Source organism: Budorcas taxicolor, chromosome 2 (assembly GCF_023091745.1).
Source record: "Budorcas taxicolor isolate Tak-1 chromosome 2, Takin1.1, whole genome shotgun sequence".
Taxonomy (NCBI): domain Eukaryota; kingdom Metazoa; phylum Chordata; class Mammalia; order Artiodactyla; family Bovidae; genus Budorcas; species Budorcas taxicolor.
In genome coordinates, this window is record NC_068911.1 from 48,910,138 (window position 1) to 48,927,193 (window position 17,056).

The following is a 17,056-nucleotide window of genomic DNA, read 5'->3' on the forward strand; positions in this document are numbered from 1 at the left end:
CTCTTTCTCTATATCTTCTGTTGCTGTCTTTTACAATGGAAGTTAAGTCCAGACCTTCCATCAGCTACTCCTAGTGAGCTCCTCTTGGGTACGGCTCTAGGACTGATTCATCTTTTTAAATTCAGGGCCTTGCACTTACGTGTTTATAATGGTTTCCTGAAGGAAAGTGTGGGCAAAACAGCCTGTGAAACATCAGTGTGGATTATTTGCTGTTCTCTCTTCTGTTGCCTTCTCTTCCTGCTGTGTGTTAGGTATGTGGCTAATACTGGGGCCAGCAAATGTTAAGGTCCAGTTAAGTAGTAGGTAGGTGCTCTGCAAAAGCCTGTTGGATGGATAGATGGGAGAAGGGGGCCTACACTGAGCTCAAAGACTATCCCATACCCAGCTGGGGCATGTTCCCAGACTCCTCTGGGCATTGGCCTGCAGCTCTAATGAACTGTGTAGGAAAGCACTTTGAAGCAGTAATAAGCTCTGCCAGCACTATATGACCTACCATTAATTCACCTGATACATTTCTTTTGGAAACACATACACAAGGCAAATTAACTTTTATAAATTATAATTTAAAGGAATTATAAATTAAAGGAATACAGATGCATACCCTTGTCTGGTAATATCTTCATTTTTTGTGAACAGTTTATATACTTACAGATGGTTCATTCCTGAGCCAAGCAGTGCACTATGGTTATTTCCTGCATTGTACAACCATCTGTTTTCTCTCAAGTTGGAAACAGAATCATTTTTCATTTGCTTACTTACTCTAAGTATCACCCAAATGTTCCAACAGGCTTCTCAATATCACTATCCACTATTCCATGTTCAGAAGTATTGGAAAAAGTCCACTACAAATCAAACATTTTAAATGCTTTGAGGCATTGGAGGAATCACACTGAATGTTTTCAGTCACCTACCCAGCTTCCCATCAACTAGAGATCCTTGGGTCGGTCTGCGCGTTCCTGCATCCCATCTAATCCTTCCCCTGCGCCCTGGAAAGCGGTATCCTCATCCACACTTCACAGGTGAGACAGCTGAGGCTCAGAAATGCCAACTGAGCAGTCCCCACGACTCGCGGCGAAGGACCTACTGTTGAAGAAAGTGACGGTTTTCTCCTGCCGCGGCCGCAGGATACGCCACCCCGCCGCGGCACTTCCAGAGACCTGCAAGACCCCACCGCTCTGGCCCCTCCCCGCTTGCGCCCGAGGCAGCTAGGTCCCTTGGCCCCGCCCACCCGGCGGTTGTTTCGCCTACCCATCGCGGCCCGCCCACCTTCAGTGGGGCCCCGCCCCGTCCCCAAGAACACGCCCCTTCCGTGGCGGCGACCGGAAAGAGCTTCCGCTTCCGACAGCGTGGGTACTGGTTCTCGGCGAGAGGATGGCGGCGGGCGGGAACGATCCGCGCTCTGGAGATGTAGAGGAGGACGCATCACAACTCATCTTTCCCAAAGGTGCGGCCTGGACAGGCGTGGCGAAGGGCGCGGAGGAGGAGGGTGCGGGCCGTCTGGGCACGGTTCCGCGGGAACTGGCCAGCTGGAATCCACACCGGCAGCCGTGGAGCCGTCGGCCCCCAACTCCACGTCGCCCCGGGTGGCCTCTTGTTCGTGTTTAAGTTGTTTTAGTCCATAAACTGGGAAGTGCTGGACGGTTGTGTCAAAGATAAAGCCAACACTAAAGGGGTAATGGCACGTTTTAATCATTAATATACTATCGCAGTAGGGAAAAGCGTGAAGCGTGGAATCATCTAGAGTTGGATTTGTGCGAAGGTGACTGGGCGTTTTAAAGGGGGAATGAAGGAATAGGGAGAGGGGTGAGCAGGGCCTCATAAAGAGTCAGGGAAGTGAAAAATTACGAGAAGCGGGGGTTGGTCCGTTTGAAGCTCATTTGGATTTGTTAACTGGTGGTTATGGGGTTAGGCTCCTTCTCTCCCAACACCCTGCGCTCTGGGCTGTGAGACAAGGGCCCTATCTTCAGATGTTGTCAGGAACAAACAAATTATTTTGACAGCCTTCAGTTTTCATAAGCAGCCACTGTAAAGGAGCTAGAGTCATCCCAGGGATGCAGCCTTGAGCTGTTAGAAATCGTGTTAGTGTTTTCTTCAAGTCTTTGTGGAACAACCTTGAGTCCTAATCGAGAAAAGGGCGCACAGGAGCCTGGCCAGAGCTTGGTTATGAGAGAAGAGAATCTTTGTCAGATGGCAGCGAGTAAAGGACGGTTTGCTATCAGGGATGCTATCAGGGATTCTGTGCTGTGTGATGGACTTAATGTGTAATTTAAAAACGCAAAATAAGTAGCTTAAGACTTCTTACAGGTACTAAAAAACACGAAGTTAGTGAACAGCAACAACAAAGTGGGGAAAACTTGAACAGTACCTGCCTTTTTAAAAAAATTGCCACTAATATATGCAGAGTAAAACATTAAAGTCCACACCTTTTCACCCAAACAACTATAAATAGTGTTTATCCTTCCAAACCATGCTTATTTATAAATATATACTTATACCCTTTATTCTTTGCAAAAATAGGATTATGCTATAGAAATCATAAATTTTGTAGAACTGTTCTATTCTTTTAAAGGACTAGATAGTACTTGATGGGAGGTGACGGTGTTCAGTCGCGAAGTTGTTGTGTCAACTGTTTTGCAACCCTTTGGACTGTAGCCCACCAGGCTCCTCTGACCCTGGAATTTCCCAGGCAAGAATACAGGAGTGGGTTGCCATCTTCTCCAGGGGATCTTCCCCACCAAGGGATCAGGCCTCTCCTGCATTGGCAGGTGGATTCTTTACCACTAAGCCACCAGGGAAGCCCACTTAATGGTTGTACCATAATTCTGTTTATTAATGTGTATAGAGATTGCTTTCAGTATTTCATAGACTCAGGGTGAAATATTTCCGAGGACAGCATCACAGACGGTGTAGGCATAATGGACACGTATGTTTGTTTTCTTTTTTAAGGTGTGATAACTGAGAGGTAGGTGGTTTTCTGAATTTCATGATAAACCCGTTTTTGGTACTTAGGTTTTGTCTCGGTTCTTTTTATTTAAGGTGTTTTGTTTGTGTGAACACTGTACAGTTGTAGGATGTGAAGCCTCTGGATTTCTGCAGGGTCAGAAGTTTGCTGATAGTAAGGCAAATGAACATTTAGAAGCTGACTTGGGAAGAAATATTTTCAGCTGACATTTATGCTTCTCGCAAATAGAGTTTGAAACAGCTGAGACGCTTCTGAATTCGGAAGTTCACATGCTTCTTGAGCATCGAAAGCAGCAGAATGAGAGCGCAGAGGATGAGCAGGAACTTTCCGAGGTCTTCATGAAAACTTTAAATTACACTGCCCGTTTCAGTCGTTTCAAAAACAGAGAGACCATCGCCAGTGTCCGTAGGTGAGTGCTGAAAGAAAGTTCTCACTAATCCAGACTGTTGGGCATCTGCATGTGGAAGGCTGTCAGCACCACCATCCCCACTCACCCACCCCACCCCTGCTGCCTCATGGGCGTCGTTTGTGCGATTCATGTGAGGAAAATGATGTCTTTGGCAAACTTTAAAGTAGCTTGTTAGGCCGAAATCCTCCTTGCCTACTTTTTCTGTACCCAAAATCCCACTTAAACCTCCCTGCAGAGTGACTACTGTCAAAAGTTTGTTGCTAGCCCTCCAGAGCTTATTCCATGAATTCATATACACACACGTCACAAACACACAGCCCTGTTATGTTTTAAATAGAGTGGACTTATTTATCATTCACCTGATATGTCCTAGAGATCTTGCTGCATTTTGGTTTTTTTTTAAAATATCTATTTATTTATCTGTCTGTGTCAGGTCTTAGTGCCTGCACATCAGCTCTTCACTGCAGCGTGCAGGCTTCTCTCTCATTGTGACTTGCAGGCCCCAGGGTATAGGGCTCAGTAGAGTATAGGGCTCAGTAGGGTACAGGGCTCAGTAGAGTACAGGGCTCAGTTGAGTACAGGGCTCAGTAGTTGTGGCAGATCCCTTTAGTTGCCCTTTTGCATGTGAAATCTAGTTCCCGAAGCTGGGATCGAACCCACGCTCCCTACAGTGGAAGTGTAAAGTGTGGAGTATTAACCACTGGACCACCAGGGAATTATCCTGGTGGAATATATTATTATATAATTAATTATATAATAATATATATTATATATTATATAATATAATTTTATGTATTGTGTATAATTTATTAGATTATATATTATTAAGATATCTGTATATAATATACAATAACTTAGTTATATAATGTTTTATATAATTAATATATAATTTATTCATTAACGTAGCAAGAGGGACTACCCTGGAGGTCCAGTGGTTAAGAACTTGCCTTTCGATGCCGGGGACCCAGGTTTCATCCCTGGTCAGGGAACCAAGATCCCACATGCTTAATGGCATGGCCAATAAATAGACAAACAAACACAAATTTGGATTATTCTTTTGGATCTTTGCCATTCAAACAGTGACTGGTTTTTAGCCTTTATTCTCCTTAAGGCATTGCTTCTCAAATTGAGTTGGATATGCTCTGAGAACAGTGAGGTGCTGGAGCGTACAGGAGGCCCCAGAGAAAATGAGCTATTTTAACGTTTCTTTGATTTCCTTGGGGATGAACTTTATTTGTATGAATTAAACAGTCACTTGAAGTTTGATACAAATCAAGCTGCTGGATAAGTCCATTTTTATAAACTGGGTAGCATCTCTTTCTTGAAGTATCAGTTTTGATACTATGTGGTTTTGATAGTATGTGGTTTAATACATTTCTACATTAAAGCAAGCAGATACCAGTATACTGTGAAGTAAAACAAAAAGTGTATATGAGTTCTTGAATTAAATCATGAGACTTCAATCCTTGCAGTTGCAGAAAGTCATTATGCCCCCAGGTTGTCTCAGGGTGCTTGTTTGCTCCACTCCTGTGGAAATGTTTGAGAAGTAACTGTCCTAAGGAAAAGCAGATGAACGAAAAGATGTATATGTGCAGACTCTTCAGAGAATTATAGTAGTCAAGGGTGAAAAACAACCTAAATATTCAGTAGTAATTAAATAAATTGTGGTAAATCCGTTTGATGGACTCCTATATTGTCATTAAAAATTATGATAGGAAATGAAATTGAAGGATGTTCACAGAAGTTAAACATGCAGAGGGAGGTCCCGGCGGTCCATTGGTTAGGGCTCAGTCCTTCCACTGCAGCAGCTCAGTTCAGTCTCTGGTTGGGGAACTAAGATCCCATAAGCTGCTCAGTACAGCCAAACAACAAAGTTAAATGCACAGAAAATGAAGTGATAAAACTATGTGAAGGATAGACTGTTGTGAAAAGTGTGAGTGTATTCATGGGGAAAATGTTCCATACAAAACTGCTAATTGTTGACCCAAAAAATGACTTGAATAAATGAAGGTGGACTTAAACATTCACAAATGAAAGGTCTTAATACTATAAAAATGTCATTTCTCTTCAAATTAATGTATACATCTAGTGCCATTCTAAATCCTCAAGGGAATTGATGTATATATGCCCTCCAGGCTCCTCTGTCCCTAGAATTTTCCAGGTGAGAATACTGGAGTGGGTTGCCGTTTGCTACTCTAGAGGATCTTCCCAAGATTGGCAGGCAAAGATTCTTTCATCACTGAGCAACCTGAGAAGCCTACACACAGACACACAGACACACACACACACACACACACTCACTCTCTCTCTCTCTCTCAAATACGCTCATAATAAAGTTTAATGTGCCATATAATTCAACTAAGATGAGATGGTAATAGATCATAGTGGCTGAGGCAAGACACTGATTATTTGGATCCTACCAGTGAGTAGGACAGTCTATCTAAAATGGTGCTAAGAAAAATATATCCTCAGCAGTGAAAAATAAATAATAATAAATAAATGAATAACCCCCAAAAGATCTCAAGTTTGTAAGAATTGTCAGGAAAAAATTTTAAAAAGAAAAATAAAAGGGAATTTGCCCTATAGGATGTTAAAAAAACATTGAAAAATGACAGTAATTAAAATAGTGACACTTTGGTGTGAGGATAGATCTTGGGACAGAATAGGAAATTAAGGAACAGATTCAAATCCAAATTGATTATATTTTATATGATTCCAGTATATGACAAAGATGGCATGCTAAGTTAGTGGGAAAATATTTTAAAACAGAGTTTTAACTCTGTACACCTTATTCCAAACTGGTTTCTTTAGAAATTAAGAATGTAAATGTAAACTATGATGCATGAAAGTACTATGTGTTAACATGAGTGAATGTACAATTTTGGCTGTGGTTAGTAGGACTTTATATGTGGGGAAGGTTGATAAACTCTAGTTGGCTGTAAGCTTTACAAGAGCAAGGACTTGATCGTATTCATCACTGTCAATTTCATTAAAGGCACTAACTAGTTTTTAGTTGAATAAGTAAATGAATTTGCAATAAATATCTTTAAACTTCCTTACATCAAATAAACTGCTATACTTAAAATGTAAGTACGAGTAAAGTGGGAAAGGATTGATAATCCTTAATGTTAAGAGCTCTAAAACGTAAGAGATGATACCCAGTTTATGAAAATGAACTTAGTCTTAATGACGAGATTGATATCACAACTTCAGATGACTAATTCATATGAAGTAATGTTCATCTTCAAGGAAATCTAAGAAATGCTAAAATGGCCAAGCAGATTTAAAAAGAATGGGAAACCACCCCACGTCTCCTGCACTGGCAGGCAGACTCTTTGCCACTTGAGCCACCTGGGAAGCCCTCTTCATTCTTTACCCATTCCTCAATACGCCTGGGTCTTTGACTATCTTTGTGAAGCCTCCCCAGTGACTACTTCTCTTGGAACCATCTGAGACCAAACCTCTCCCCTTTGGACCATGTTATAGGTTGAAACGTGCCCCCTCAAACGATGTTGAAGCACTAAATCCCCAGTACCTGTGAATGTGTCTTTCTGTGGAGATAGAATCTTTGCAGACAAGTCAAGATGAGGTCATATTCAGTTAAAGTGGATTCTAATCCAGTATGACTGTTACTCTTATAAGAAGAGTATGACAGGGAAAATACCATATGACAATGCAAGCAGAGAAAGGTTGTCATATTTACAAGCCAAGGAGCACTGAGGATTGTCAGTGGCACCAGAAGCTAAGAAACTGCAGGAAACAGCTTCTCTCCTAGAGACTTCAGGAAGAGCATGACCCTGACAGCATCTTAATTTCAGACTTCTGGCCTCCCGAATTGAAATAATAAGTTGTTTTAAGCCAAACAAACAAAGAACGGGAAACCTAGTGTAAGAAGTAAGGGAAACAGGCGCCATCTTTTACTGCTGGTGGAAGTGTATAATGGTAAAACTCTTTCAGGGCACTGTCTCTCAGAAGCCTTCCAGACAGTCCTCTCTTTTGACTGAATAATTCTGCTTCCAGAAATTTATCTTTAAAACACACAGTAATCAGATACATAAAGAAGTATGCATTTACAATGATGTTCAGAATGCATTATTCAAAATGATGAATAATTGGAAGCAACGGAAGTGTTCAAGAGCAGGACGTTTGCTATATAAATTAAGACACAATCTGTTGAATGCCAAGTCGAAGGAAAAGGTACGTGTGTAAAATGTGGAAGACAGTGACTGTATTGTTGAGTGAAAAAAGGCTGGTTACAGAATAACATTTGTTATGTTTTCTTTTTTTTAATTATGTAGAGAAGGGGAAGAGGATCTCCATGAATATGTCAGCACTGGTTATTTCTGGGTAGAATTTCAGGTTATTTTCCCATGTTGAGTGGGTTTTTTTGAGAGGGTGTTTGTTATAAATGAGCATGTGTTCATTTTACAAACAAACCCCTTCATATACATATATTTACTACATTATGAACCTGTGTAAGTTTTTCTTTATAAAATGAAAATAGCTTTATTAGGTGACCAAAAGTTAAACGATAGAATGAGTGAGTTTATTTCTAAAACATAGAAAGATGTTTGGAATGGTATACGAAGATGGTAATATTGGTTTCGTTTAGATAGTAATATGGGTGACATTTTTCTGTCTTTATTTTCTCAATTTTGTATAATAACTAGTAGACTTGTAATCAAGTGATAAGGACAGTAAATGTTTTTGTCTGATCAGATAATCAAGGGTTTCACAGGCAGTCCAGTAGTTAAAACCCTGTTTTTTCACTGCTGAGGATGCAGGTTGGATCCCTGGTCAGGGAACTAAGAAGCCGCATGCCGCACAGCACAGCCAGAAATAAGATTTCTAAAAACAGGTCCTTTCTGAAACCTCATTTACCATGGACAACCTCTGTTGTAAGCAGTGTGATCTCCCTGGTGGTCCAGTGATTAAGAATCTCCCTGTCAGTGCAGGGGACACTGGTTTGACCCCTGGTTGGGGAGGAGCCCACATGCCCGAGGGGCCCTGATTGCATGCGGCACAGCTACTGAGTGCGCTCTGGAGCCCGTGCTCCACCGCGAGGAGCCGATGCAGCGAGAGCCGGGGCACACAAGCGGAGCGCAGCCCTCACTCGCTCCACTAGAGAAAGCACGCGTGCAGCAACAAAGACCCATCGCGGGAAAAATAGATAGATAAATAAATATTTTTTAACATTTAGAAAATTTCATGTATAGTTGATGTCATTGACTTGATAAAATATTCTACTAAAATGATATTATCTTTTTAGAAAATATAGTAGATGTATGAGAATCCAGGATATGATTTGTATTAATGATGTTCTTTTTTACAGTTTGAACTAGAGGTACATTTAAAATAAGATGCAGCTTATACACAGATTTGTACAAAGTAAGATATGCCTCTATTTATTTCTTAGATACATGTAAAAGAGAATTGAGGCATTCCCTGGTGGTCCAGTGGTTAGGACTCTGCACTTTCACTGCAGAGGGCTTGGGTTCGATCCTGGTCAAGGAACTAAGATTCTGCAATCCATTCAGTGTGGCCAAAAATAAAGTAAAACTTTTTTTAAAAAAGAATTTCCTCCAAGTCAAAACGCCTAATAGATCAGGGAAATCTAAGGTCGTGTGTTAAGACATAAAATTAATAACGAAGCAAAGAACAATGGTAGGAAGAGCAGAAAGCAACAAAGTAAATTCTTGGGGGAAAGATGGTATGGTCCTCCAGGTAGAGAGCATTTTTTTCGTAAGTTTTTATCACAAGAATCCTCTACTTAGGTGTGCTCAGATTACTTTTATTGTCTTTGCCTGATTCATAGCTTCCTGCTTTCCAGGAAGAGACACTGGAACATGAATTGATTTGAAAGTGGGATTTTGCAGCAGACCTAATCTTAATGGAAAGATTGCAGATGCTTTACATTTTTCTCCTCCTTGCTAGCTACATTTTGATATTTCTCCCCTGTGATCAGCTTGCTGCTCCAGAAGAAGCTTCATAAGTTTGAGTTGGCCTGTTTAGCCAACCTTTGTCCAGAGACTGCTGAGGAATCCAAGGCTCTGATCCCAAGGTTAGTACTGGTGGTGAAAAGTTCTGTGTGTGTTGAATAAATTCCTACAAGTAGAATTACTCTGTTTAAAAGCTGGGTGATTTCTGGATATCACCAACATATTGGGTTGGCCAAAAAATTCGTTTGGTTTTAAAAGTAAAAACACATTTTTCATTTTCATCAAGAACTTTATTGAAAAACGTATTCACCATTTTGTTCCACTACCTTCTGCCATTTTTCAAGCAATTTCATAATTCCATCTTCCCCAAACTTTTTATCTTTTTGATCAGAGAACTGTTCCAGGTTCCTTTTACTGTCTTCTATTGAAGAGGAAAAAATTGAAATTTTTTCCATTAATAGAATTTTGTACAGACTGAAATAAATGGAAATCTGAAAGTTCAGTGTCTGGTAAATTTGTTGTTCAGTCACTTACTCGTGTTGGACTTTTTGCAACCCCATGGAAGGACGCAGCAAGCCAGGCTTCCTTGTCCTTCACCATCTCCTGGAGCTTGCTCAAACTCATGTCTGTTGAGTCGGTGATACCATCCAACCATCTTATCCTCTCTCGTCCCTTTCTCCTCCTGCCTTCAATCTTTCTCAGCATCAGGGTCTCTTCTAATGAGTCAGCTGTTCGCATCAGGTGGCCAAAGTACTGGAACTTCAGCATCAGTCCTTCCAATGATTTTTCAGGATTGATTTTCTTTAGGATTGACTGGTTGGATCTCCTTACAGTCCATGGGACTCTCAAGAGTCTTCTCCAACTCCACAGTTCAAAAGCATCAGTTCTTTGGCACTCAGTCTTCCTTATGGTCCAACTCTCACATTCATACATGACTATTGGAAAAACCATAGCTTTGACTATGTGGACCTTTGTCAACAAAATAATGTCTCTTCTTTTTAATACTCTAGTTTGTTATGGGTTTCCTTCCAAGGAGTAAGCGTCTTTTAATTTCATGGCTGCAGTCACCATCTGCAGTAATTTTGGAGCCCAAGAAAATAAAGTCTCTCACTGTTTCCATTGTTTCCCCATCTATTTGCCATGAAGTGATGGGACCAGATGCCATGATGTTTGTTTTTTTGAATGTTGAGTTTTAAGCCAGCTTTTTCACTCTCCTCTTTCACCTTCATCAAGAGGCTCCCATGAATATGGTGGATGAATCAAAACTTCCCAGCCAAGCTATAACAGTTTTTTCCTGGTTGTCCAAGAAACATTTGGTCTTGCAGTATCCTGGTAGAAGATTATGCATTTTCTGTTGACTAATTCCTGACAGTTTTTGTCAAGTGCTGCTTTCAGTTGATCTAATTGGGATCTTTTCCAGAAAGAGCTCATAATAAAGAACTCCCTTCCAATGCCACCATGTACACAACATCACCTTCGGATGAAGACTGGCCTTTGGCGTGTTGGTGGTGATTCATTTTGCTTGCCCCAGGATCTCTTCCATTCTGCATTATTGTACAGTATTCACTTTCATTGCCTTTCAAACTTTGTTTTTAAAACAAAATGTTTTAGTTATACTCATGTAGAGAATTGCACAGGAAATATGGTCAAGAAGGGTTTGGTTTGGGTTTTTTTGCACAACTTATGTAGAACCCAGACATCAAGGCTGGTGCAAATGATTTTCAATGCTTGATTCAGATATTTTGAGTACGTTGGCTGTCTATCTCCTGTGTGGTATAGCATTGATTGTTTTCTCAATATTGTGTTGATTTCATTGCTGTCAACTTCAGCTGTTCTGTCTGACTGTGGGATATCATCCAGCAAGAAATCTCCAGCACAAAAGTTCACAAACCACTTTTGACATTTTCAGTCAGTCACAGCACCTTCTCCATACACTGCACAAATCTTTTTTTGCACTTCAGGTGTGTTTTTACCTTTCTTGAAATAAAGCATAATAGGCCAAAAATGTTGCTTTTTTTCTTCTGTCTTCTGTATTGAAATGGCTACACAAAAATTCACCAATTGTGATAAGTATTTTTTCTTAATGCATGCTGATGTGACATGCAAGCTGTCACAATATAGTCTAACAAAATTGTTTTGAATGAAATTAAAGACAACTAAGTGCTAATAGAGCCATCTTAAGGAAAAAACCGAACTTTTTGGCCAGCCCAGGAGAATGAGTGCTTTTGTAGTAAGACCAATGTTTTTATAGTATACCAGTTGTTGGCAAAAATGTGAAACAGCTGAAACTCTGGTCCACTGATGATAGGAGTACAGATTTATACAGTCACTTTGGAGAATAATTTGGCTACATCTAGTAAAGTTAAATACACCCCATGACCCCCAAATTCATTCCTGGGTATGTTTCCTAAAAGCAGTTCAAACATAGTTTAAAAGGAGACGTGTTCCAGTGTATATTGCTGCATTATTAGTGGAAACTTGCCAACAGTCTTCAGTCTGCAAGACTGGATAAATAAATCTTTGTGCAGCCATGCAATGTTTATTATAAAGCAGTGAAAAAAATAAGTGAACTAGAACAATGAGATGATGTCAACATATGCCAGGATGAACGTTGAGTGCAAAAATTACAGAAGGATACATACAGTGCTGTTTCTTATAGTTTAAAAACAGTGCTATGGATTGCTTAAAGCTACATTTATGTATACAATAGTAAGTATAAAAATATATGTAGGGGTAATGAATGCCAAATTTAGGATGATTGTTACTCCTAGGGAAGGAAGAGAAGGTTTTGGAGTAGCGGAGCACACACAGAACCATGGATTTGTGTCTGTCAGTATTTATTAATGAGTCAACTAGGGATCATTCTTCTATACCTTTTATGTATTTCAAATACTTGATAATGTTTTCAAAGGAAAGGAAGGAAATTGAGTTGAAACGTAAAGGTGCCAGTGTTTAGGGGTGAGCGGAGGGGTGAGCCAGCAGTGCTCCAAGATCCGCACCTACAAAAGAAGAGGGTGGGAGTACTGTCAGTTGCTGGGACACTCACTCTTGGTTTTCTTCTTGTAGCCTGGAGGGGCGGTTTGAAGATGAGGAGCTACAGCAGATTCTTGATGACATCCAGACCAAGCGCAGCTTTCAGTATTAATCACCAGATATCACTGCTGCTGGGGAACCATGTCACATCCCCAGCACAGCACCCCTGGCTCAGAGTCTGGGGCTGACTCACACTGAAATTCTGTTGCAGAAGACACTTGGCCTTCCTTTGGATAGAACAACCCAGTGCTTCGTCTTGGTTTAGGTTGCTATTTCAAGCTTGCCTGTTGGCCAGTGATGACCTGTACAAGCTTGGAGAGGCCTTGCAGTAGCTGCCCGTGGCTGCCTGAGCTTGCCTCTGGGAAGGACGAGGTGGGGTGATGCCATACAAGCGATACTGGTGACTGCCTCACAGCATGGTCTTTGGCCCTTGGGTTATTTTGATTCCTAACATTTCATGTTTTAATATCAATGTGTTCATAGTTTTTTAAGCTCTTCTAGGACATGTAAAACTAGTATGGGAAACAGTCTTACCTAAATGCAAAAGGAGGAATTAAAGCAGACCTGTGTCACTGTTTGAAATTCTTAGAGAGAAGACGTAGAGCCTTGGCATCATTGTGCTTAGCCCAGGAGACAGGAAAGTGGTTTCTGAGAAAAGCAGCTCCTCTGTTATCCTGAGGGTAACCACTGGGTGTTGTGGAGCACACAGCCTGCGATGGATAAGCATGTGGCATATGTGTTCTTAAAGCACTTACTTCATCACTCCCAAATTCAGACTTTTCCCTCCTAGGCTGGATGTGAAGCAGGGAGTACTTTGCAGTATCCTCACGTGGGGTGTCAGGTCCAGACGTCTGGCTGCCTGCTCAGCAGCAGGTGTTCTGTGGGGATTTGCAAGGAGGGAGCCTGCCACTTGCTGAGCCCCTGGAGTGATATCACTCGATCTGAGACTAGTTGCATGGAAAATAGCTAAATATTGTGGCTTTCAATTTTCAGAGGGGAAATACGCCTGTTTTCTTCACAGTTCGGGGATTTTTCTTTGAAGTACTTGTTGACTCCACCTGAATTCATGATCCAAGGATAAGGATGGGGAAAGAACAAAGTTGGCTTTAGAAAGTCAAGGCCATTTTATGTCAGCTTCCAAGGCAAAAATCCAATTTTCTTATTTTTATAAATTATTTTCAATTTCTGAAATGACGTGGTTTCTAAGTCACCATTATTTGAAGGAAATGTCAGTTATACCTCAGTTAAAGGAATATTTGAGAAAGTACTCTTCATCCTTGGGCAACTTCACTTCTTTGAGACTCATCAGCGTTCTCAATTGTAAAATGTGGATAATGATAGATACTGAAAGGTGAATGAGAAAATTATTAGTAATTTAGAGCCTGTTGGTATCTGACATACACTATACCCCAGTACCTGTTAGCTGTTCTTAGCTTGCTTCATAGAAATTGGTGCAAGGATTTGGTAGCCTACCCACTGGCACTGGTATCAGACTGTGAGAACAACGCAAACTGACTACTTTTTGAAGCCTGTGGACTTAGTTCATAAAAGAGGCAATTACATGGTTGGCACCAAGCAATGGAACAGAAAACAGACCTAGATACCAGCTGGAATCTAGGCGTGTGTGCTGTGGGGCAGGAGCAGGGCCCTGCCACCGTCGCCATGGTGTTCCCACTGGAGAATTTTACACCATGTAAAGCCCCTGGCACTAATGAATGGCAGGCAGTAAGGCAACTAGAAGCAGATGTAAAAACAATAACTCATATCGGGATCATGGGTGAAAGCAGCCTCGTGCTGTGTTACAGGTGCACAGCCTGGTCTGCGCCTTCTGCTGGGCTGGTTCTTTACAGTCCTGGACCGCAGCTCGCTGTCCAGGGAGCAACAGGCCTCACAAGCTCTTGGATCGTCTGAAACATCGCTAGACTTGTACTGTTTGCAAAAGCAGAATTCAGACACGTTGAAATAAAGATGTCATGTTGTCAACGCCTCACCTCACGGACAGCTAAGTGAACCCGAAAAGCTTTTCTGAAAAGTTCTAGTCATTTTGGTTTTATAAAAATGTACTAAACTTGAGTCTCGAAAAACAGCTTACTGAGTGCGGCCTAAGCACAAGCTGCATGAAATGACTATGTGTATAAAATAAAAATGACTTTTATGCTTTTCTCTCAAACCCACACGTTGAAGCCCACACAAAGACTTGTGTATGAATAATTACAGCGTTATTCATAATAGCCCCAAACAGGAAACAGACTGAATGTCCACCAGCATGTGGGTCAATCAGCAAGATCTGATACAGCCACGGAGTGGAATACCATTTAGCAAGAAAAGGGTGAACTAAAGAAATACCTGAACCATTGAAACACAGGGTATGTCGGTTGTGTGACATTATTTCAACTTTTTATTAAATCTAAGCCCAGAAGAGCTAAAAGACTAGTGCATTGATCACACCTGTATGTCCATCACGTACATTTAACACGTTTGTCATACTTGCTTTATTATGTTTTTCCAGGAAGCATTTTAAAGCAGCATGACTTCATTAAAAATTCAAGCATGCATTTTTAAAATACACTCTGTAAGTTTGCCTATTGCACTTATAAGAACACCAACAAGAATTCCCTGGCACTTAGTTCAGATTTCTCCTGGGGAAAGTTCTGGGCCAAAGGTCAGTCCCAGTGCTGGTACAATTTAGTATATAAAATCAATCGTTATTAAATATCTAAACACTGAGAAATACCGAAGAAACACATGGGGCTACTGCCCTCAAGTTGTTGGATGAAACTATCCCTGGGTGAAAAAAATGGGCCTAAACAGAGTGCAGGCCCTGAACAGTCAGTGATGTATCTGTTTGTGTCTCCTGTCTCCCTTCAGCATCAGCTGGAGGACAGTTTGGGACTAGGAGGCGGAATGTTTGAGTGGGGACAGCAGGGTGAAGGCAGTTTGTGTGTCTCACTCCTTTTGCATGACGCTAAGGGCATGCTTGATGGGCTTCCCTGGTAGCTCAGATGTTGAATCCACTTGCAATGCGGGAGACCTGGGTTCAGTCCCTGGGTTGGGAAGATTCCCTGGAGAAGGGAACAGCACTCCACGCAAGTACTCTTGCCTGGAGAATTCCATGGACAGAGGAACCTGGTGGCTACAGTCCATGGGGTCACAGAGAGTAGGACATGACAGCGACTTTGACAAATGACGAGGGAGTGCTTAAGTATTAAGTGTTGAGAAAATACATCGTCCCTGTTTTGTAAATACACTGCCCCTGTTTTCAGGACAGTGAGGAGTGCAGGGAGAGAAAGAATATACTTGAAAGATACAGTTGGAAGCGAGGGCTTAGTGAGACGGTGGAGGTGGAGAAGCAGCCCAGAAGACACCTGAGAATTGGGGAAGGCAAGGCAACGCTGTCCAGCGGAGCAGATAGGACTGTTCCGCGTCTGCTCCGGCCGGTGCGGGGGCTGCCTGCTACTGGTCGCCCTTGAGCACTTGAGGCGAGTGTCCCTTGAGGAGCTGCACTGTAAGTGTCTTAAATTTTAAAATGTAACTAGTCACACACACAATCTCCCCAGTAGCCCAGTGGCTATGACACTCAGAATGCAGTGGGCCCGGGTTGATCCCTGGTCAAGGAACTGGATCCCACATGCTGCAACTAATATCCAGCGTGACAAAGATTTTTTTTTTTAATTTAAATAGTCATATGTAGCCAGTGGACAACACAGCTCTTAGCTCCCAACACAAATGTCCTGCAAAGCATTGACAGCATTTCAGCAATATTGACAGTGCTCACATAAGCAGCAGTAATAATGGCGGGCCATTCATCCAAATGACGTCTCCAGGGTTTTGAAGGTTAAAGGTGTATATCACTCTCTGTGCATCACTGAGTCCAGTTTTTGTGTATGATACAAATTTCGCTTTTAAAAACCTGCCTCTTTACTACTAATGCTCATGGACAAAATTATAAAGGCTGTTTTAAGGTAACATTTGGTAATACTGAAAAGTTGAATACTTCATCTTCTGTTGAAAACCTCTTTCTTAATTCTGCCTTTTAAGTAGGCTGAAAACTTGGATGTTGAGTTTAAAAAGCAAAACTCCAAGATTTATTACCTTTAAAGGCTTCTGATACTTATATTTTATAATTCCACTAATAAATGTGGTTCAGGCACTGGATACTCCTGGATTCAAACTGAAGTCCTTTTAAATTCAGACCAGCCTCTATCTCCCAAGCCATATCAACACCAGCCCATGACCACACATGTCCTGAATACATCCTCCTTGTTAATAGGGAACTTCACAGTTCTCCATGTTGAAAGGCATCTTAAAGTTAGAAGACATGTAAGAAGCAATAAAAGCAATACTTTCTAAACTTAATGATAGAAGAATTTAAAAACGTGAAAGATTGCATAAACATTTTTAATTGTGTAAAATCACTAAAAAAGTGAGAGACATAGAGAAGACAAGCAGAAGGTGAAGATGTTTATAAACAGCTTTAAAAATAAATTTTAAAATATTGAAATTTCAGGAAAGACATAGATACAAGTTACATTCAATTACCAAGTTAATGGGGAAATGTGCACCCTAGTTAGTTTTCGAGAGTGTTTAAAAGAGGTGACATTTTTCTCATTTAAAAGATACAAAAGAATACCCTCTGTTTACACATAGTGACACACCTTTGTGTCAGGTCCTGCTTTATACACATGAGGATACAGAAACAGGACAGAACACCTA

The 17,056-nt window shown here is 41.2% G+C and overlaps 1 protein-coding gene across 1 annotated transcript; it reads left to right on the forward strand.

Moving 5' to 3' along the window:
- Positions 1-1,328: 1,328 nt before the first annotated feature.
- POLR2D (RNA polymerase II subunit D) lies at positions 1,329-14,519 on the forward strand. The gene is made up of 4 exons (XM_052660470.1): positions 1,329-1,444; positions 3,191-3,371; positions 9,337-9,432; positions 12,377-14,519. Exons 1-4 carry the CDS (start codon positions 1,372-1,374, stop codon positions 12,453-12,455), a joined length of 429 nt encoding a protein of 142 aa, XP_052516430.1. The 5' UTR covers positions 1,329-1,371; the 3' UTR covers positions 12,456-14,519.
- The last annotated feature ends 2,537 nt before the right edge of the window (positions 14,520-17,056 follow it).